Source organism: Centroberyx gerrardi, chromosome 15 (assembly GCF_048128805.1).
Source record: "Centroberyx gerrardi isolate f3 chromosome 15, fCenGer3.hap1.cur.20231027, whole genome shotgun sequence".
Taxonomy (NCBI): domain Eukaryota; kingdom Metazoa; phylum Chordata; class Actinopteri; order Beryciformes; family Berycidae; genus Centroberyx; species Centroberyx gerrardi.
In genome coordinates this window covers 13340676-13362157 of record NC_136011.1, presented here as the reverse complement: position 1 = coordinate 13362157, position 21482 = coordinate 13340676, and the positions used below count along the sequence as shown (strand labels likewise).

At 42.7% G+C, this 21482-nt stretch overlaps 1 protein-coding gene across 1 annotated transcript in view; it reads right to left on the bottom strand.

The window, feature by feature from the left end:
* dst (dystonin) overlaps nt 1-21482 on the bottom strand; it is a 116637-nt gene that overhangs the window by 10935 nt on the left and 84220 nt on the right. Inside the window, exons 56-85 of the mRNA XM_078288672.1 lie at nt 18458-18619; nt 18082-18252; nt 17548-17714; nt 16314-16473; nt 15744-16070; nt 15511-15595; nt 14571-14812; nt 14211-14417; nt 13463-13582; nt 13214-13321; nt 12868-13086; nt 12568-12771; nt 11931-12162; nt 11017-11243; nt 10780-10902; nt 10522-10623; nt 9626-9727; nt 9073-9246; nt 8396-8551; nt 7774-7971; nt 6712-6840; nt 5846-6016; nt 4294-4449; nt 3513-3719; nt 3085-3204; nt 2176-2345; nt 1867-2026; nt 896-1090; nt 666-794; nt 155-298 (exon numbers count right to left, since the gene is read on the bottom strand). Of these exons, the coding sequence (XP_078144798.1) occupies nt 155-298; nt 666-794; nt 896-1090; nt 1867-2026; nt 2176-2345; nt 3085-3204; nt 3513-3719; nt 4294-4449; nt 5846-6016; nt 6712-6840; nt 7774-7971; nt 8396-8551; nt 9073-9246; nt 9626-9727; nt 10522-10623; nt 10780-10902; nt 11017-11243; nt 11931-12162; nt 12568-12771; nt 12868-13086; nt 13214-13321; nt 13463-13582; nt 14211-14417; nt 14571-14812; nt 15511-15595; nt 15744-16070; nt 16314-16473; nt 17548-17714; nt 18082-18252; nt 18458-18619 (5067 nt within the window). The remainder of the gene's footprint in view (nt 1-154; nt 299-665; nt 795-895; nt 1091-1866; nt 2027-2175; nt 2346-3084; nt 3205-3512; nt 3720-4293; nt 4450-5845; nt 6017-6711; nt 6841-7773; nt 7972-8395; nt 8552-9072; nt 9247-9625; nt 9728-10521; nt 10624-10779; nt 10903-11016; nt 11244-11930; nt 12163-12567; nt 12772-12867; nt 13087-13213; nt 13322-13462; nt 13583-14210; nt 14418-14570; nt 14813-15510; nt 15596-15743; nt 16071-16313; nt 16474-17547; nt 17715-18081; nt 18253-18457; nt 18620-21482) is intronic.

Below are 21482 nucleotides of genomic sequence, written 5' to 3'. Positions count from 1 at the left end.
CACTTTGTGATTCTATTTAAAATTTTGCCTGTTGTAGCTTTAAGCGTTAACATTGTGTAAGCTGGTGTGGCTGCTTTGCCATTAGGACTTTCACCTGTGGGTATGATACAACAGACAGGCATGTACGGCTTCATGCAGGCAGCTGTGAACTGACCTCCTCAAACCGGGCTTTAATGATGGTGTTCCAGTGTTTGATGGTAGTGATGGAGTCTGGATGGCAGATGCTCAAGATAGCCTCCCCCATACTGGTTGCTTTGTTCAGACCCACTCTCTTATCCTCCTGTTTCTTCATGAACTCCTTTAGATTAAATAGAGAAAATAAAAATGAGTTTACTTTTGCCAATGGATTATGACTGTGGCACATTAAACATAAAACAAGAAACTACTCAAAAAGTTGCTGTTGGAATATTGGAGCTAGGAAAAGCGATTACAAGCTGATGAAATCATGGCTAAGAAAAAAATCTACGTTATTGAGTCTTTGGCATGGAAAATGATGTATGGCATTACTACACTGGCAGACATGCTGGATTTGCAGAATTACAGTCAGGGTGAACTGAGTTTTAACTGTTTATACTCAATAATCAGAATACTTCACCAGAAAAGAATGCCAGCATGTTCTCGTGCATGTGCTTTGCTTATGATAAAAAAATATCTGGATTGCTTGCCTTGTGTTGCTCTATCAGCCCCCGCAGGGCCTCCTCATCATCAGGCAGGCTGCCATGGAAACGTAAACTCTGCTCCGCCTCAGCCAGCCACTCCAGCAGGATATGAACTGTGGAGTGAAACTCCTCCGCCTGCAGCCACAAGACAGGTACCAGTCAGGCTCATGAACCAGTTTTAGCTTGCGTTCTGTCTCTACCTATTCTTCAGGTAATTCTAGGTGATTCTGCTCTACCTGACAGAGGGCCTGCTCCAGCCGGGCCTGCTTGGACACTGAGAGGGTGCACACAGTCTCCCAGCGGGTGCTCAGCTCCTGCATCTGGACTTTGACCCAGGAGGAGTCGTCATGGCTGCTGTCAATCAGCTCCCTCGCTGAACGTTTGAGGGCCTGAACGCTCACTGTCCTCTTCCCCAACTCCTTCTGGAAAACCTGCAGAGAGCAACCAGAGGAGCAAACAGTCATACACCACACACTCAAACACAATATACTGTATAGTACTGTATTCATATGAAACATTAGAAGCTTTCCAGTTCATCTGCAAATGATTTCAATTAGAAAACACAATTTCAGATCTGTCCTTATTTCAGTTTTTTCCTGCTGTACTGATGACAAGAAGCAAGACAAATGGTTGCTTTTGTTAGGCTTTTAGAGTTATATGAAAAAAATACAAGAGGAAATTTTACTCATGGCTTTTCAACAGCTATGATAGAATATAGGTAGAATATTTTACTTTTTCCTATTTCAGAGTCACAGCTGTTGGCACAACAAACACCAAATTCAGTTCTGTTACTAGTCTACTGACCAAGTAATTGCAAAAATGTACTGTTAGTAAAACTCCAAATGAACTAACATACAACTATCAGCTTCTCAGTCACCATGGCTAGACAGACAGCTTCAAAGAATAATGGCTCTCAATGGAAAGGCACAGCGATGCTGCCCTTTTCTAAAGCAAAGGAATGCTGTTTGAATTTATATTCCAACTTTGGTGTGGTTTGAGCGTTCTTTGTTTGCTATTGTGATAAAGCACAATGAATAATGAATGGAAAGGGCGGTATTCACATAGTAGTAAAAAGTTGTGTGCCTGTGTTTGAAGCTGGGTTTTGAAGCTTTCACTGTAGAGCTATTTGAAGAGCGAACTTATCTAAAGTGGAACATTCTGGGAGAAATTTGGACCATGCTGTGTGCCGTCTGGTGGTGTTTTCTACCTTGTGGTTGTCAATCAGGTTGAGAACCAGGTCTATGTCTCCATGCACCGGCTGGTCCTCAGCCAGCTGAGGTTCCACTTTATACAGCCAGTCAATGAGAGCCTGGAGAGCATCTGTGAACTGGCCGGAAAACAACAGGGCCTCCTCAAGCTTGTTTTGTCTGCAAGAGAGTACAAATCATTAGCAGAGAAAACAGAGGTCTTTAAAGAAGTATTACCATGTCTCCAATAAATAACCTTGACCACGAGTTGGTAGGCCAAATGACAAACTAAACCATGTGGGAACAAATGTGGGAAGGCGTGTCCTTACCTTTCGACTGACTTGCCACAGACGGTGTCCCATTTGTCCCTCAGTTCACTCAGCATGTCATCCAGCTTCTGCTTATCATCCTGCAGGGAGGTCTTGTCCTTCAGGGCCCGCCCTGTGCGAGCGGTGGTGTCGTAAACTGAGTGTTTGCTCCCCAGAGCTTTCTGGAACTCCTGTGTTTGTCCATATGGAGAAAAGTTATCAGACTGTTCATCCTGTCCAGCGTCCATCTGCAGGACATACTGTATAACTGGACAGATAAATAGTAAATATATTCATTTGCTTTAGAAAATAAACAACATGACAATAGTCAAGTTTAGTGGATTGATAGGAGTCTACATTTTCTGCTGCATAGCCTTAGGAACCAAGAGCTTTTCATTGGGAACTGAACATTAGCTAAGTGTGGTGTCCTTCTCAAGGGATTTCCTTCTTACTACTGTTGGCATGTCATATAGTGTCCTAATCTATGCATGGTTTTTGTGGTATGTTTGTGATTAAGAAGACCGTATTCTGTGAGGGAAACAAAAAGGGGGTCAAAACTCAAGAGCCTCTGCTCCACATGGATTAAATGTATCCAAAAGCAAGGTCACCCCTAATACATTTGGTCCATCCCGGGATTATGATAGGATTAGCACAATCTCCTCACACAACAGTGCGAAGAAAACAAGAGTAGACTGGGCAGTCTAATGCATTTCCTATACACTGTAATTCCCATAAATAGCTCTTACTCTTACTGTTGGAATCCTGGTAGTCTGCTCCTGACCCTCATTCATTACTTAAAGACCGAAAGCTGTGGTTTGCTGAGCAATAGTCTTAGTGAGTGAGTTCTCAGCAGCTGCTTTTATGTTTTGGCCAACAGCTTGAACTTTCATTGTTTTCCCACTAGAGAGTGATAAGATGAGGCTCGGTCACCTTGTGCTGGGCCAGCTGCATCTTGATTTTGTCGGGATCGTTGGCTATTTCCACCTCCGAGTCCAGAGCCTTCTCAGACTCGTCCAGCCATTCCATCAGCTTATTCCAGGTTTCGTGGAACTAATGAAGGATGAAGACATGAACACTGTATAAAGCATTTTGTCAAAGGTATGATTTCACTGGATTTATTGCCCAGTCCTGTTTAATGTTCAGATGAATGAGTTTTCGGGTTCAGGGAACAGGATAGGCCCACACTAATGAAAACGCTTTGTTGGGCTGCATACAGAACATGTAACACAGGCTTGATGTACTATTTCCAGAGCTTTCCAATGACAATAAAAACCTTAATGGCGTTGAAACATTGCCTAGCCGACTCATTTGTCTGTATTATATGGTATAAATATAAGCTGCCTTTACAGATGCAGTACCTGTTTAGCCCTCTTCCTGGCGTCGTCCAGCAGACGGCCTCTCTCAACAGACCGCTGCACCAGCTTCTCCCAGCGGCCTTGCACACTGAGGAGCAGGTTCTTGATCAGGACTACATCCTGTTTCTGGCTGAAGTACTTTAAGTGTGTGCCTGTCTTGTCCAGCTCAATGATGTGCTCCCTGTGGGAGTTGACCTCCGTCACAAACACCTGCCCACACACAGCACAGAGAAGAGAGAGGCGCAAGTCAAGTGATCTGATGTCAAAATGGAATACAGAGGTTTTCAATAGGCAGCAGTGCTAATGTAAATCGTGCGCTTAATGTGCTAATGAGCTTTGTTCTGAATGACAAAACAGATGGACTCATTAAGTCATTGTTGGCAAAGCACAATGGCGAGTTAGTAAACATAACCCTCCCTTTGCATATGACACCAATATCATGAGCAGCATGTAAATATAATTTATTCAGAGCATGTCGGCTGACAATTTTCCACTAACTAGATCAGAAACTAATAAATGACACAGAATAACTGAACAAACTGTTTCTCATACAAATGTTTTTCACAGGAAAACGCTTAGTCTCCCAGGAATTTCTGACTAAAACAGATGATGAGTGAAAGAAATATTACTTGTGGCTTAGTTCCTACTGTATAGCCATATAATACATAAACCAATCCTGCATACACATGAAAAAAGTCCAAGTTCTTGTCCTCAGTACTCCTTTTCCCCACAGAGGCTCTGTGTCCTGGACTTTCAGTAACCCTAGTCTCCGTACACACATTACCTTATGTTCATCAATCTGAAACATGATGGTCTCCATTATGAGGGAAGCGGGGGAAACCATGGTCAGCGTCTGCTCCGCTTGGGTTAGCCAATTGATGAAGTCCTGCAGGGAGTTGTGGAAGTCTGTGGCCAGTGTCAAGGCCTCTTCCAGTTTCACCTACGGAGACAGAACAGACACTTCAGTGTCAGTTTCCATACACATACCCATGGAAATAATCTTTGTGCATTTTGTTTAATCTTTGATGCTTTTTTATCTGTAGTTGTTTTCTCTCTCAGCCCAGACTGTATCTACATCTTGATTTGACAAATAGCATTGTATCATAATCTGTATCCTACAGGAGTGCACTGGGGCACAAAGGTTGTTTGGTTGCTACAACACTGAGTAAAGAGAAAAACACTTCAGCTGAGCCACACATGACCTCTATTTAAACAGGGGAAGTTAGCATCTCTAGAGAGGCTGATGGTGAAGCAAAAATGGAATGATGAGCTTTTAATTGAATAAGACAAATGTATCCACTGTGGCTGCATCATTGAAAAACATCCGTTTTGCTACGGCCACACAAGCAAAAGTGGAAGTCCAGTGGAATAGCTTCATCACATTACAGTTTAACAGAGTTAATGACATTACCAACATGACACGGCTTATGGTTTATATTTCCCTCATGTATTGTGGGTCACATACAGTGCCGCCTTGCAAAATGATGAGTCATACTGTAATTATCATAAGTCATTTTATTATTAGAACACTCTAATGTTGAAACCTGTGTTTAGCTCACTGGCTAGAAAAGTGTCACAGTGCTGCATACTATTTGGCCAGCAGCTGCATCTCTATGCAGCTAGAAGATTTACCAGCTTTTGTATTCCTGGGAACAGGTACAAAGTAAATGGGAAGCAAAAGCAAAACAAAGCAAATTTTCAAACAGCTCAATAGTTTCTGGCTTCTTTGTGACCCAGAATGAGGAGCTGAGAATGGCAAGGGAGAGAGGATTTATCTTTTTTGTCATGTAAAAATGGTGACTGATGAATATTTATTGTCATATTTGTATCAACAAAAAAGAGCAAGACATTATCCAGAGGGACAGCGTAGTGAATAAGAATCCAGAAGTGACTGACAAATGGTCTTTGGTTTGGAACAAATGTTTAAAAAGTTTAGCTCTGTTATTTCCTTTATACTCTTTAGCTTGGAACAAATGTTAGTTTAGCTCCATTATTTCCTCTACACACTGTACCACTTGTCATCTGTTCATAGCAACATATCAGACAAGACAGGACCGCTGTTGTTCCATGCTGACTCAGACAGCATCGCGCCTGCTGTGATCTACTGTGTAACCACATCCTATGTGTCCCTGCCAGCCCTCTGCGCTTTACACCAGTCATTACTGGTTCTGGGATTAGAGGCTTACACATACAGAGTCATAGCTTAAAGTCCACGTTAGCAATTTCTCACTGGGACCTAAAGCTGAGGTTATGAATCATTAACTTTACAGCAGTGAAACCCACTCAGCGTATGCCCAGTGCCCAGTGCATGACCATCCTCACAGTGAACTCCATACCTTTCTCTCCGCCACCTTGGCCTGCACAGCCTCCCACTTCTCCTTCAGGTTGGTGAGGTCCTGCTCCGTGTTGCTGTCCAGACCCTCGGGGGTCATGGTGAGCAGCTGCTGACCCTTGTTCTTCAGCTGCTGATACAGATCCTCCTTCGCCTCGAAGGCAGAACACAACTCCTGCAAGAAAACGGGACATATTGACATGAGGGTGATGAGGGTTTTATAGGGTCTTTGTCAAACCGGATGAGAGCAGGTAGATTTTTAGCTGAAAGTTTCATCTTGTTGTGAATTATTTAAATTGTCAACTTAAGTGCTATAATGTTTTAGCAAATATATGCTTTTTTCTTTTTTTTGCAACAATTTTAGTGTCTGTCGCACTTTGTCATTACACTTTCTTTTTATGGATTTGTGAAAACAAAGTAATATCCAAATCCAGTCCAAAAATGGTGAAAGAATGACTGTAATGAGAGAATCTCAGGCATTTTCCCACACACACATTAAAGTTCTACAATGCTAGGTTACACATTTGATAAAATGTATTATTTTCAAGCAATCTCTCTGTTTTTGTTTCCATAAAATGCTGCTAATGGCGCTCCTCGGGGGAGAGTTAGCTGTGAGAGTGCCTGGGGTTCCCCTGTTAGAGGAAAGGAAAACAAAAGACAAAAACATTCCTAGATTCATTATGGACAGACGTGGCTGAATCAATTCGAAACACTTTGGCGGCCTTGATGCATCTTTTTCAGAGGGATGCAAGTAGTGTATTTTGCAGTGTCATTTAATTTTCACACTTCAGATAAAACACAGAAAAGACATAGTCGGGCCCTTACAAGCCTGCCATCTGTATGCAGCCTTTCATATTGTTAAATACATACCAGATGGGCGTTAAGCTGCTCCCGGGCCGTGTCTGGTAAGCCTCCCACAGCCTTTGATGCCAACAGCTGACGTTCTGTGTCTTTCAGCCATTGCTGCATATCTTCTATCTCACCATGGAAACCTTGGGCCTACAACACAATACAACCTGAGTCAGGACAAAAGGTGTCACACACTCATTGTTAGGAACCTATGGCTCAGAGAAGAGGATGTCTGAGTTATTAATTCCTTTAATTAACAAAACAGGGAATCTGAGGTATTCTACAGTATAAATAAAAAGCCTGAGATCTAATTAATTAAAACCTTCATCTGAAAATCTGAGAAAGAAGCAAATGCCTTGTTACCTTTAACTTGTGGTTTAATGTCTTCCATGTTTCCATTTTTTTTTTAAAGTCAAAATATGGTAACACTGTAGTTAAACATTTGCAAATATATGGATTTAAAAAATACTAAATAATTAATTAAATAATAATAATAATCAAAAAATAATGGTTTGAATAATAATAAAAAATTATTGTTTGAATTGAGCTTTGTGAGTTTACTGGGTACCAACATGAAGCCTTCTTGGAATGGACAGGATCTTTTGGCAAAGCAGACAAAACCTGGCAAGGCTGCATTTGGCACTTTGCCTTTTTTGTGGGATCATTTCTAAAACATCTTCTACAACACTCCTGACTCTCATCCATGAAAACCTGCTCAACCTGTGACAGATTATGTGTTTGATAAAAAAAAAAAAACCTTTTAAGGTTCGGAGAATAAAAATCCAAACCCAGGGCTTATTTACATTCCTTATATCCCCCCTCACATCAAAGCATCCCCCTAAATGTCAAAGTTATGAATAGAAACTCCAGGGGCTGGAAGAGGAATGAGGAGGGAGCGGAGATAGGAGCCGCTCCTCTAAAAGCAACTTTATGACTTTGACATAACATACTTACTCCCCCGGGGAGAGAAGAATCAATCATTGCTTCAAGTAGCGATATGAAACATAAAGCTAGATTCTCCTGGGAGATGAGGCTTGAGCCCAGTGACTTGTGTTCAAAATATTTTTTCAAGATCATACAAACCTGGAGCAGAGCGCTTTCCAGTTGCTGCTTCCTCTGCTCTGTCTTCTCCAGGATGGCTTTCCACCGCAGGTTGAGGTTTTCCAGTTTGGTCTGCAGAGCCGCCGCTTCCTCTCCGGCGCTGGACTCCACCAGATCGCTACCAGCCTTGTTCACGGTCTCAACCGTTGTCTTGTGAGCCAACACATCGTTCTGCAGAACCTGGGGAGACAGAACAGCCAGAAATGGTAAATGCTTGGCCAGAAGGATCTGAAACACAAAGGACAAAGCTAAATCTACATGGATGGTAAGCTTGACAAACAAAATCGGTGGCTGTCCTAAGCAGTTTTAATTATTAGTCTATACTAATCAACATTTTACTTTGAGTAAAAGCTCATATTGGAATAAACAGCAAGGCAAGAGCGTGTAAATCTGCTGTCCATTAGTCCTACAGTCATAGATTAAATGCAATGTAAGTGTGGTCAGCATGACAGTATGGTGTGTCAAGGGTGTTACGGCATTCCATGTTCCTTTGCTAATCCCATGGTTGTAAAAGATCAAAAGGTCCTAGTTATGTCTGCTGGAACGGCTGCTTATTTCAGTTTGTAGGAAAACACAACAAAAGATGAGAGGAGGCTTGTCGTACATGGTGCTTGGCAAGCTCTATCTCGATGGCTTTGGGGTCTCCTCCAGCCTTCCTCTGCTCAGTGAGCAGCTCCTCAGTGTGGGTCATCCAGGCCAGCAGCTCGTCCAGCGCATGCTGGAACTGTCCCAGAGCCAGGAGGCCTCCCTCCAGTTTGTGCTAGATTCATCAGGGCAGATTAAAACATTAGATACTGCATATAGAGAAAACACTTGCACATGTATAAAACAAATGGCGCAGCCTTTCATAGTTGAGTCTGTTTTTTTTAATTAGTAAGGCAATGGAGGTGGAGGTGGCTAAGGCAAGAAATAAGATATTTCCTGATCTTATGCACATTTAACAGATTCAAGTAGGGTCATCCATATTTATACAGCATATGGTCATACTGAACAATTGAATGATTTAACTCTAAAACACTATATTCGCCTATCCATTTTGGAAAAATGTTGCTATCTGAGATTCATCAGTCAATATTCCAAAAAAAACAGATGCATCTATCCTCAAAAACATAGCTATTTTATAAACAGATGATAGATATAAAAAGATGACTCATGATGTAAATAACGTAAAATGTGCTTTACTTTTACTGACAGTCATTTATCATAGACGTCAATATTTTCAAATGGTGGATATCTCGTTTTGGAATGAAACCCGTCCCGTGAAGGCTCTCGCTCTCTGACCTGTCGGCTGATGATCTTCTCATCCAGGTTTTCCCAGAGCATCTTGAGCTCGGACATTGGCTCCTGGATGGCGCAGCGGTCGGCCTCCTCCACCACCTTCTTCAGCAGGAGGCCCGCCTGGTGATTCAGACGCTCCATCTCGATCTGCAGCTGGTACGCCTCTCCTTTGAACTCCTGACAACACAGCCGCACATGGTCGACCCAATCAGTCAATACAAGTACAAAGCTATAAGAACAATACCTCCGACCCTACCGGTTCTGCCTTTTCAGCAACACAGGAGATCTGTCTTATTGTACATCAAAGCAACTCTGCGCTGCTATTTTATAGGCCTTTTATACCTGTACAAAACAGGTTTAATAGGGCAGTTTATGTGTCAAGTACTCAACACAAACACAGCTGGTATTTGATCTGCTGTAATAGTGGATGTGGGAATAAAGTAAAAAAAAAAACAGTCAGAACAGAAGCGAATTCTCATGTTTGCAGCATCCAAGAACATCCTGCGGTTTCCTGTATTATGTGTTTACAGACACAGACAGAAGAACAACACTGCACCTTGAGTTCCACAATCTGCTGCTTGACAGTTTCCAGGTCTGTGCCTACGGGCGACATGGAATCCAGTTTGCTCTCCAGAATATCCACCCAGTCAAACATGCCCTGTGTGCGAGGCGGGGAGAGCATTGTTACTGAGAGAAAACAAAGCTCAGAGCACAGGGAATCACATTTCACATTCATTGTCATAATGTGTACTAAATCTTCCAATTTGTCTGTTGTAAATCCACATTGGTGACAACATGGGAAAACAAACATTGTGAAAATCTAAAAGAAGCCCTGAACTTGAATACTTTCATCTAAAAGAATTGTAAATGGAATCCTTAGAGTTAATAAAATCAAACCAGCACTGCGTAAAAGGCTTCTAATTTCACACAATGAAAAGATCTTAGAAACACTTTACAAACATGAGGAAAAGTTTGATCTAAATATAGCAATCCACTGCAGTTGTTTATTGTTTCAAGATGAATAGGCCTCTCATAAAATGTAACCTTCCAATTAACTGCAGTAAAAAGTTGCTGTAAGCACTATAATGTGCGGTTTGATCTGAAGGCCTTAAACGATGCTGGTTGACCATATTAGTTCAAGTTTCAAACTCAATATCTCTTGATTAACAAGCCTATTCTTCTATTAATCATACAATAAAGACAAATTAAAAAAAATATTAATAATGAAAAAAGTTTGTTGTATAACTGTGGGATTTGAGGTGAGTTTAGGAAGAGTTTCACCATTTTAAAGTACCTCAAAACAACCAACCCGCAAAAACATTTTACTGCATCTCTCCTAAAAGTCCCTCATAATAAAAACTGAAATTCTGACCATTTGTCATTGTATTCAGAGGATTACTTCAGGATATACAATGCCTCAGTCAGAATACAATGAAACAGTAATGTGAGTACCTGAAGGCCATCCTGAAACTGCACAGCAGCCTGCATGGCTTCCTCCAGTCTCTCCACCCTCTCCTTCCATGCCTTATTCAGATTTTCCCACGCTGTGTTCACCTGGTAAATAACAGACGAATACTTAATGATCCACATGCAGAGAGACAAATCTAACTGCATGAAGTGAGACCCCTGCCGTTTGAAAAATAGACACCAAGGAGCAGATGAAGAAGAAGAAATGTCTTCGTAACGGTGATTTTGACTGTAACTGATTACCTCATCAAGGCTTTTCTTTATCACAGGTTTGTCAGGTTCTCCACAGGCAGTCAGCAGCTCTGCCCCCAGGTTGCGAACCACATCGAGCTCCTCCTGCAGCCCATCGATCTCCTCCTTGAACCCCTGGTAGGAAAATAAAAGAGCCGTTTTTAAAACCTGAGAAGAAGCAGCAGCCGTACGGTCCGTCACTCCCCATTATCAATAATTAGGCCAAGTTAATCTCTTGATTTATCTGACCTCCACAAACTCCTGCTGCTGTTTGACCACTGACGGGTCAACTCCGGGCTCCTCCAGCTCCCGCAGCAGGTCCTGGCTGTCTTTGATGGTGACGATGAGGGCGCAGTGGTCGCACCAGAACTTGTCTGCCAGGTCCATCACATCCAGCAGTTTAGCCTCCCGCTCCTCCAGCAGGGCCTGGATGTCATTCCAGAGGAACACCATCTGGTCCAGTTTGTCTTGTACAGCTTGTGGGGGGAAAATGGCAATGGCAATTACCATGACTACATAATAAATCACAACACACAGAACACAGAAAGAACACAGATATCATTATCTATTCCCCAGTCTGAGGGGGAGCTATGAAGCCATGTGGACATGTATGCTTGTGGATATACATGTATGAGTAATGTGTGAACGCATGCCTGAGCACAGGTTTAATGGAAAACCTTTTTCTCAAGGGCTTCTTAGAGCTAGTCTAGGATATGACTGCATGAGGGACAATATTTTCCCTACTGCCTAAAAATGGAATGGTATTCCCAAGAAAGCTATGCCAGCCGGAGGAAAGCTATTGTAACTGAGTGGTTCAAAAATTAAATTAAGTCCCAAGTTGAGATCTTGAGCCATGCTTTCCAGTGATGACTTCAATTGTTTTGAAATAGATTTGAAAGTTTGGCCAGTGCTTGTGTCTAGTCTATGCTGTTGCTATTTTTGCTGCTGTTGTCCTGTGTTTTATTTAATTATCCTTATCAGTTACCGGTTATAATAATTATCCTCATGTCCTATTGTCATATTCCCCCTGCAACTCTCAAAAGGCCTTTGGCTTTTTGCTAGGCTGTCATTATAAATAAAAAAACATTTATGACGCATTGAGCTAAATAAAGATTCAAAAACAAACTAAAATGAAATGTAATAAAATAATCAAGATAATATACCTTTGGCAGATATGTCCTTGTCAGCCCCCTCTGACCGTGCAATCATCTCCTCGCCTCGCTGCTTCAGTGTCTCATAGGAAGGCTGCAGCTTCTCCAGGTCCACAGAGACGGCCTTGTTTTCAGTGATCTGTTCCCTGATCTTGTCCACCTCCACTGAGATGGAGGGAGGCTGACGCAGGCGTTCAGCGATCCGTTCCAGGGACTCCAGCATGGGGTCAATTTTGTCATGGAACTGGAGAAGAACAAGGAAAAAGTCAAACCAAACAGCTCAGGTCATATTTATAATGACAGTAATATCTCTGAAGAAAGTTCTTCTGGTCACTTCTGCTATTGAAAGACACTCAACATAACATAAAAACAGTCCTATCAAAAATGCTAAAAATATCCTAATATGTTATTAGGTAGTAATAGAGGGTCATTAAGAAAATGCAGCTACTATATTAGAGCTATAGGTGAAATCCATTGGAACATGACATATTGACCCATACAAACATTCAGAGGGGGCAGCAATTAACCTAAAACCTTATTAATGTTAATGGAGAATATCAGTGGGAACAAAAGAAAAGGTGACCAAAGGAGTGAAAATAAAACACTTCCCGTGAAGCTACAAGGAAACAATTAACAAAGTGCTCATCACCTGAGTGGATTTGGAGATGGCCTCATCCAGAGTGGCGGCTCTCTGCTTGACGTCAGCCTTGAGTTGGGTGTACAGCTGGTCTGTGGCTGTGTACTTCTCTCTGATGGGCTCTCCCTCCACCGGGCTCAGTTCAAGCAGCTGGGGACCCGTCTTATTCATCTTGTCGATGTGGGGCTTGTGCTCGGCGATCAGCTCTCGCATTTGCTGCAGTGGACATTGTCAGTGAACAAGTGTGAGGCAGTTTTTCATTGCCTATTGCTAAAGCTTCAGAAAAAATGTGTGTGTTGTGTTGCTTCTTACCCTGAGTTCCTCTTGCTGCTGCCGGAGAGTCTCGTACTCGATGGCAGGCGGGGGCAGCTGGCTGAAGGTGGTCATGGTCTCCTGAAGCCACGGACACAACTCTGCATAAGTCTCCCAGAACTGGCTGGCCAGAGACTGGGCTCGCTCCAGCTGCAGACAGCGCTCCGAGTTCAGCTGACTGACAGCACCATACTTCTCCAGCAGAGTCTGAGTCTTGGCCTGGTCAAAAGCAAAGAAAATATATTAACTTTGGTGCATTTCTATCAGAGAGAATTTTGTTAATATACTAGTAGTGCTTGAAATTCAGATTTTAAATAAATTTTTTGATTTTTTTTTTCTTTTTTACCTTCAAGACTTCCTTTTCCTCCTGGTTTTTGCTGCTCATGATGGCTTTGCCTGTTTTCACGATCTCATCCACGGCGTCTTTGTGCCTCATGATGTCCATAGAGAAGATCTGGAAAACCGGTAGAGGAAGTTTGGTGGGACGTCACGACACAAAGAAGGCAAACAACTGCTGTGCCAACCGCTGTGTTTACTGTACTTTGTGTGACGTCGGCCTGTGTCTAGCCACACAGAGACAGAATGACAGACTGACCTTCTGTGCTTGGAGCTGGGCTGTGGTTTGGTCCTGCTCCAGTCGGATCTCGCCCATTGACGACAACTTCCTCTCCGCCTCGCTCAGCCAGGCAAGTTCAGTATCTGCTGCCTGTTCAAACTGTAAACAACCCAGGAAGAAAAAACAACGTCTTAACAAATATCCGCAATGTGAACTAAATTAGTTCCATGAATGGTCTTTGACATGATCCACTGCTGGAAAAGTTAGCTTAGTTTAGTATCTGTGATACAGTATGATTTCTAATTAGCAACTAATTATAGTAGCTGCAAATGTACAAACACTGTGAAATAGATTAAATAAGGAAGACACAAAAGAAGAAGAAGAAGAAGAAGAAGAAGAAGAAGAAGAAGAAGAAGAAGAAAAAGAAGAAGAAGAAGAAGAAGAAGAAGAAGAAGAAGAAAAAGAAGAAGAAGAAGAAGAAGAAGAAGAAGAAGAAGAAGAAGAAGAAGAGCTCTGCAAGATCTGTTCTATGGTTGATTGTTGATCAGTTAAATCTAGTTAGGCTCATTCTCTGACCCTTGAGACCTGCTTGTGATAAAGGGCTACATAAATAAATGAACTTGACTTGAAAAACAAGAACAGAGCAAGAGCAAGGACAAGAGAAGAAGAAGAAGAAGAAGAAGAAGAAGAAGAAGAAGAAGAAGAAGAAGAAGAAGAAGAAGAGAAGGAACAGAAACATTAATGATGTCAAATGAGAAAAGTCTATTTATTAGTTCCTCTGGTTTACCTGCTGTGACTTCAGTATGTCAGCATTGATCTGGTCCACATGCTGGCTGACGGTGTCGCTGACGGCCTTGTAGCGCTCGTTATCCTCCGTCACCAGCCTGTCCAGCCCCTCGCGAGTGTGCCATGGCACCAGATCCAGGAGAGAGCTGCTCAACTCATTCAGTTTGTCCACCATGGGCTTTTGTTCTTTGGACTCCTTCAACAAGGCCTGGACGAGACGGCGTGACACACAGTAAGCCTCAATCTAAGCATAACGATGTTTTTATAAAGCTAATCACTGTATATAAGGAGGTACAGGCAAATACAAACTGCTTGGCATCCCTCTTTTAATTAAAACTTCAGGCTGTGCAGAAAGCCTTACCTTCTGCCTGCTTTGAGCGTGAGTGAGCTGCTCTCCCACTGGCTCCTGAGCGGCAAAAGCACTGATCTCAGACTCTACGTTCTCCAGCCAGCAGCTCAGCTCCTCATGAGTCTGCTGCAGCTTAGTAGAAAGAGTCAGAACCCGCTCCAAGGTCTTAGACACATTATCGCTCATGGAGTTGATCTCAGCGTACTTTGTTTTTATTCCATCCAGTTTGCCTTGGATAACAATGACCTCATCGCCTACAAAAAGAAAGCAAATTAATTGTGATACTTTAATATAAGGAGTGTGTTTTACTTCTGTTGTAGTATAGGGAGGTACAGTGGAAATGTTGCCTCAAAGCCGCATACAGTATAAAAGTTCTAGCCATGCTAGCATGGCTGTGCATAGAAACTAATGACATAAGCTTGAAGTAAGCAAATTAGGCAATATACCATTCTGTCGGTTTTAATAGATTAGTCTCTGCATCACTGACAAATAAGTAATGTGTGGTTTTGTACAGCGTTTTGAAGACAAAATGCTGTGAGTACAACTAAGATTACACATTTCAAGTACTTGGTACATGCCAAACTAAAAATTAATGCCCGTCTCAAGATAGATTTCTACAAATTAAATACTCCATGTCTGATTATGAATTCCTTGTCAATGAAATAAGTGAGTTGAGAAATTGGCAGTGTTTTCTGAACATTAAAATTCCACCCAATCTGTTATTTAATATCTTGAAACAAATTTAACTGCTGTTGAATTATCCTAAAATTACGCACAAAAGAGATAGAAAACCGACTCCTAAAAACTGACTCGTATTTCAGAGTCAGAACTCTACACTGAACAGTTTGCTGAGATTTTACAATCTAAGTTGTATTTAAAAGACAAGTTTCTACCAGGTGTGTAGTTGATGCTCTCCCTATGGTGAGATCGCCACACTATATGACAGACAAACCTGTTGTTTGCTTCAGCAGCTCCACTCCATTAGAGATGGCTTGGTCAACATTCTTCTTCTTCAACTCAATATCATTTTGTAGTGCCTGAAAATAAAACATAACCTTAGAAAGTCACTGAGACTGTGTTCCACACTAAACATTACATGACACATAAATGAATAAAATCAACTGAAAGATGATGTAATGTAAATGAAAGAAACACAGTGCTGGGCCTGAGGAGGAGTGTGTATACCCGTTGTTCTGCGAGCTGCTTTTCAAGAATGTCAGTTTTGTAGTCTTCCACAGACACTTCACTCAGCCTAGTGTGCACCTCGCTGAGCCAGTTCATGAGCGACACCTCGTCTTCTCCAAAGAGCTGGGCGTTTGCCAGCGCCTGCTGCAGCATCTCGGCCTTCCTCCTGCACCGCTCCTGCAGCTCTATGTAACTGGCCTGGGTGGAGTCCAGTTTAGACTGGACCAGCTCCTTATCGTCCACTGAGCTCACGTTTCTGAGCATCTGACCCAGGCTGACAGCCTGAAACAGGTCTTTACTGTGTTTCATAATCTCCCCCTCTAAGGCCTGACCGCAGGGAATGGAAAACAAACCGAGGAAATATGACACAAACACAAAACACAAACATAAAACACAAAAATGAAACACAATGAAATTTAATGAAAAACTGAATGGAAAATAATGAAAAACACAAACTTAAAGTCAACTTAAACATGAACTGAACAGAATTCAACTGACCACGACCTACTGCGTCATGAAAAGATCTGAAAGCACATGGCGATGAGTAAGATGATGTATGAAGTTTATTACCTTATGCTGAGAGATCTGATCCTCCAGCTTAGCCGTCTCGGTGCCGATGGGCTCAGAGTTGGCCAGGTGCTTCTCTGTGGCGGCGAGCCACTCGCTCAGGGGCTCCAGGGTCTCATGGAACTGCTGGGTGACCACTAAGATGCTCTCCAGATGCTTGTGCCTGCCACATTCATGATGAAAACAACATTAGCAGGTTAAAAATAAAGTAGATTCATCACCTTTTAATCTGCAGACAGATAGTCAAGATAATTTCAACCCAATCATTGATAAAGATGTGTTATATAGTATCATTGACATTTATGGGACATAAATGCATTTGTTCATATTGCTTTAAGGGGAGAGAAACCTCAAATAAATAATTCTGTTTGGTTTTTCTATTTGTTGAATTCGAGATTATCACAGAAAGTTTAAAAATGCCTGCTATAATAGAGATTTGTGCTCTTTGACCCTGCCAACAGCTAACATTCTGTTATTGTGTTGTTATGGCATTTACTTTTCATTATATAAAGTTACTTGACCACAACATTTTTTTAAAACATCTACCCTCTGTACTTTATTCATGTATTCTCGTCAAAACACATAACTCTTCTTTGCTCATGTGGATGTGAGAGAAAATAAAACCCATGTGTCCTGAACTTTCACCTAGACTTTCATCTTCTTCCTGAAAGCAGAGTGATGCAGCTGTATCTCCTGAGTCAATACCTGAGCTTAGTCTTTGGTGAAGTGAACCGTATTTTTTATTTAACCACCAGTTGCTCATTATTAATCGTATTTGCCTCGATGCTACTTTTTTTCATACTCCCGCAGTGCAAAGCATCCAGCAGTCAAGATTTGCTGCAGTCCAGTTTGGACTGAAAGAAAGGTGAGGCAAAGGCTGGGCTTGCATTGCATTGTGGGATGACTGTGTTTACAACCTGGCCAATTTTAACATCTAGCCTCTCTATCTAACTCTCCACAGGAGCAGAGGAGAAGTGAATTTTGAGGTTTGAAAGTTTTAATAGGTTGTAGATATTGTGAGACCTAGAAATCCAGAAAAACACAAAAATACAATATATGAAAACATCAGATCACTTTACATCTTAGCTAAACGTTTCATCTATGACATTTAATTCCAAAACATATAAAGCCTATTTAACTGTAGGGTTTCTTTCTTATCTAACTGGATTAGTACAGTCTAGGTTATTGAAGGAGCGTGTTTAGAGGCAGGTTTAACATTACAGGTGTTCATACAGACCTGTTTTCAGCCTTCTTGAGAAGCGTGTCCCACCTCTGCCCCAGGCATTCAATCTCCTTTGCAACCTTCTCCTTATCCACAGACTCTGCCAGTTCCGCAACCTTCCCTCCCTCTTTTTTTATCAGCTCCACTGTTGGTTTACGGTCATCCAGCAGTCTCTGTAAGAGCTGTCAGAGGCAAACAAAGGAGAAGACTTATGGGGCGCCTTTAACATGTTCTGACTGCAAGCATTGCTTTGTGGTAAAAAAAACATAAATCTAACAGGCCCAAATTAAGCAGCCATTAAACTAAAAGCTTTTTGTAGCGCATGCATGTTTGACAATGGATGTCAATTAGAAGAGATGAATGCCAAAGCTGTAATGTTGTGTGAATTCTCTCACGTTGAAGTGGAAAGACTAAAATAGTGGTGTGTGTGTGTGGACCTAGTGTGTACTGTATGTGTGTGTGTGAGTGTTTATGTGTGTGTGGACCTGGTGTGTACTGTATCTGTGTGTGTGAGTGTTTATGTGTTTGTACCACATGATGCCAGCTTACTTTCTGCTCTTGTATCTGTGCCTTGACCACTTTGAACTCTGCAGAGGGAGCCTTTTGATTGGCCACGAGTTCCTCTGTGTCAGTCAGCCAGCTGAGCAGTGACTCCAGAGCATCCTGGAACCTCCCACAATGCAACAGGGCTTCATGCAGCTGGGCCGAACGCTCTGCAATCTACAGAGAGCATGTTAAATATAGATGTCACCTGTTTTAAGGCCAAGTAAAAGTCCCCAGTAACTCATTAAAGGAGAACACCAAAACAACAAATAAACAAACAAAAACTAATGAGTCGTTATACTGTATTACTCTTAATCTATTTGTATTTTTACTGATGAGGACTATGTGAGTCCAGTTGGAGCAAGATTATTTGACAACCCACCTTTTTGTTGAGGGTATTCCATTTTGTGTTGACGTCCTCCAGGTCGTCCTCGAGCCTCTTAGTGCTGGTGCCTTTGGCAGCATTCTGGATCAAGCCCTGGCCAAGGGAGTTGATGTCCTGAAGCTGTGTCTGCAGTGGATCAATCTCCTCTTTCTGGAACGCCTGTTGTCAAATGGAACAAATCAGAGTAAACATTTTATAGTCAAAGTAGGCCAACGTCAGTCTTGTTTACAGATTCATCTTTTTGTCAGTTGGAAATTATTGTTCAGTCAAATTAGAAGGAAACCTGCAGGAGTTATTATTCCAGCTGCAAAGAGCAGAGCTTTCAATGATGTATTACTTTTGTTGGATATCATTTGAAACTGGACCAGATAAAACATTTGATTAATTCCCTCTTCTAATGAGCAATGACTGTCTATTTACTGTTTATTTACAATACTGATCGCTGTCATAACTTTTTTCAAAATGATTTTTTATGTTATTGACCTTTACCTGAATTAGTTCTTTGAAATATACCAAAAAGGTATCAATTAGAAATACAATTGGATAACCTAGACATTATGCATATAATCTGTCATTCATAGTGTTTAAAGAAATATGAGTCAAAAATTAGGCCAGGAAGTACTGCCAATTCCTGAGACGTGATTGCCTCCACATCATCTCCAGGTGAGTGTTAAAAATACAGCTGACGTAAACAGCCCCTCTCTAACCAGTCAGCAGCTTCTGGAAGGGGAGAGCAGGGCTATCAGTTAAAGCACAGCTGTGCATAATCACACAGACAGACTTCCAGGCTGGACCGGTGAGCTAAACCTAATTCAACCGTCATGTAATCTGATATGCAACGAAAACACCAAGCCAGAGGCCTGGAAACACTAATCTAAAGCGACGCATCATCTAGTGAAACATGTGTTTGACCAGCTGATGAACAAACACCCAGAAATAAAGGAAGAGGCTATTTTTGGGCACCTGTGGGGAGAAATATCCCATGAGGTCCATGTCGGGACATGAAGCTATGGCTGTCAGTAAGCTCTCTATCTCATGCTCTCCTGCGTGTGGGAATGCCTGCAAACTGCCATTTGGTAGACAGGCCTCCACTGACTGCAGGAACTCCTCCAGGTCCTCCATGCTGTATGTGGATGCTCCTTGTTGCACGTTACACGGTTTTGACTGCGGGCGGCACTCGGCTAGGGGTGCAGAGTTTCCATACGTCTCTGGCTGTGTCACCACCACACTAACCAACTCACAGTCCTCCTGAGATGACACATCCTCTAACAGCTCAGCGGTGGACAGCTCATCGTAGTCTGTTAACGTCCTGGAGCGCCACCCGGAGCTCTCATTTTGAGTCCTCGAGGCTGACCCCGAGGATGACCGGCCTATGGAGTATTTGTACTCTCCGTTGGTGATGGCCTCCCTTTCACTGAGGTCTAATGTACAAGGTTCTGCCTGTTGCGGCTGCTGGACGAGGCCGCTGCTGCGGTACAGAGATCTAGACAGGTTATCCCTAGTGGGCGAGAAGGGGAAATCCTCCTGTCCCGAGCTGAGCGATCGGCCTGTTTTCAGGTCCCCGGACGCGTGCATGGCCTCCGAAGACGAGAGGCTCCTCGTACCCGGGCCTGATCTTTTGTGGGACCGATGGGCATGTCGCTCCCTCTCCACAGTAGGGCTATACAGGCCCGAGTCCTCTTCAGATGTCAGTGAGCTGGTCACACTCTGTCCTCTCCTGCCGTTGGCCAGCCCCGGCCTCTCTACGCCCTCTGAGCACAAGGTCCCACTGCGGCTCGCGTACTCGCCCAGGTTAGTAGGGGCAAACGTCCGCCACGACCGTCGGTAATGAGGGTGCTCCTTCTTCTCCCCTCCCTGGAGACGCGACTTGGGCAGCACCGTATCAGTCGCTCTGATTATGTCACCGTTGAGTTTAAGTCCATCAAAGACGGCCCGCTCATCCAGCATGGCGGGTTTGCGGGTTCGCAGCTCAAATGCGCTGGAAGAGGAGAGGACTCCATTTCCGCACAGGCTGCTGAGGTCCAGTGTGCGGTGCGTGTAGGGCAGGGTGCCTGTGAAGTGCCGGGAAGAAAGGCTGCCTTTAGAGCCCGAGTCTATCTGCTCATTGAGCCGCACGGTGTCATAAATGGACCTCTGGGGCACGTAGCAGTCGTCAATGTTCAGGTCCTCCTCCTCCCCCTTCCCCACACAGGAGGGATTTTGACGGAGACAGTCTGGTCTGCTCAGAGGTTTCCCCATCCTAAACCAACTGTCACTACTGACTAAAAAGAAAACAACACTATGGATGTAAAACGCTTTGAGGTATATGTTGCTTTAGTGCACACACAGTATTTGCCAAAACAAAACAAAAAAAAAGAAGTAAAAAAGAATGTGGACAATTTACTTAAGAAGCAACTGTGTGTAAAATATCAACAGTTTTTGTCCCCCTCTGAATTGAGAAGTAAACAAATAAATACGAAGGTTTTCCTAATAGCTGTTCAATATAAAATATAATAATATACACTTGCTCATGGAGATTTTTTTTTTTTTTTACAAAATGTACACATACTAAACATACTGATTTAAATAGTAAAAATAAAGCGCTTCAGAAAAACAAATGCATCACACAACATAAAATATGTCCCAAAGGCAAGGACCGTGTAGCAGCTTCATAGTCAGCATGAGAACTGGAAATCCATTCATTCGATAAAGTCACCTATCACCCAGAAAATATCCTTCTTGGCTCTTCTCTTTGCCTTGCCAAAACTTCATCATTGTTCCTCTGGTCCAAAGTGCTTCTTTTTTTTCCCTGAAATCCTTAAGAGCATCCACGCAAGCCGGGGAAAAATCTTCAGTGCAAAGTGTTATATCCAGAGACAAATCCAGTGGGTTCTACAAAAACCTATGGGGCAATTCTGAGGAGAGCTGGTACTCCTGGATAAACAAAAAAGCCTGCCCTTTCTCTCTCATCGCTCCCCTTGCAATGACAGACACCCTCCTGGCAGCGGGTTTCATGCCCCGCCCCCGCTCATTATTCAGACAA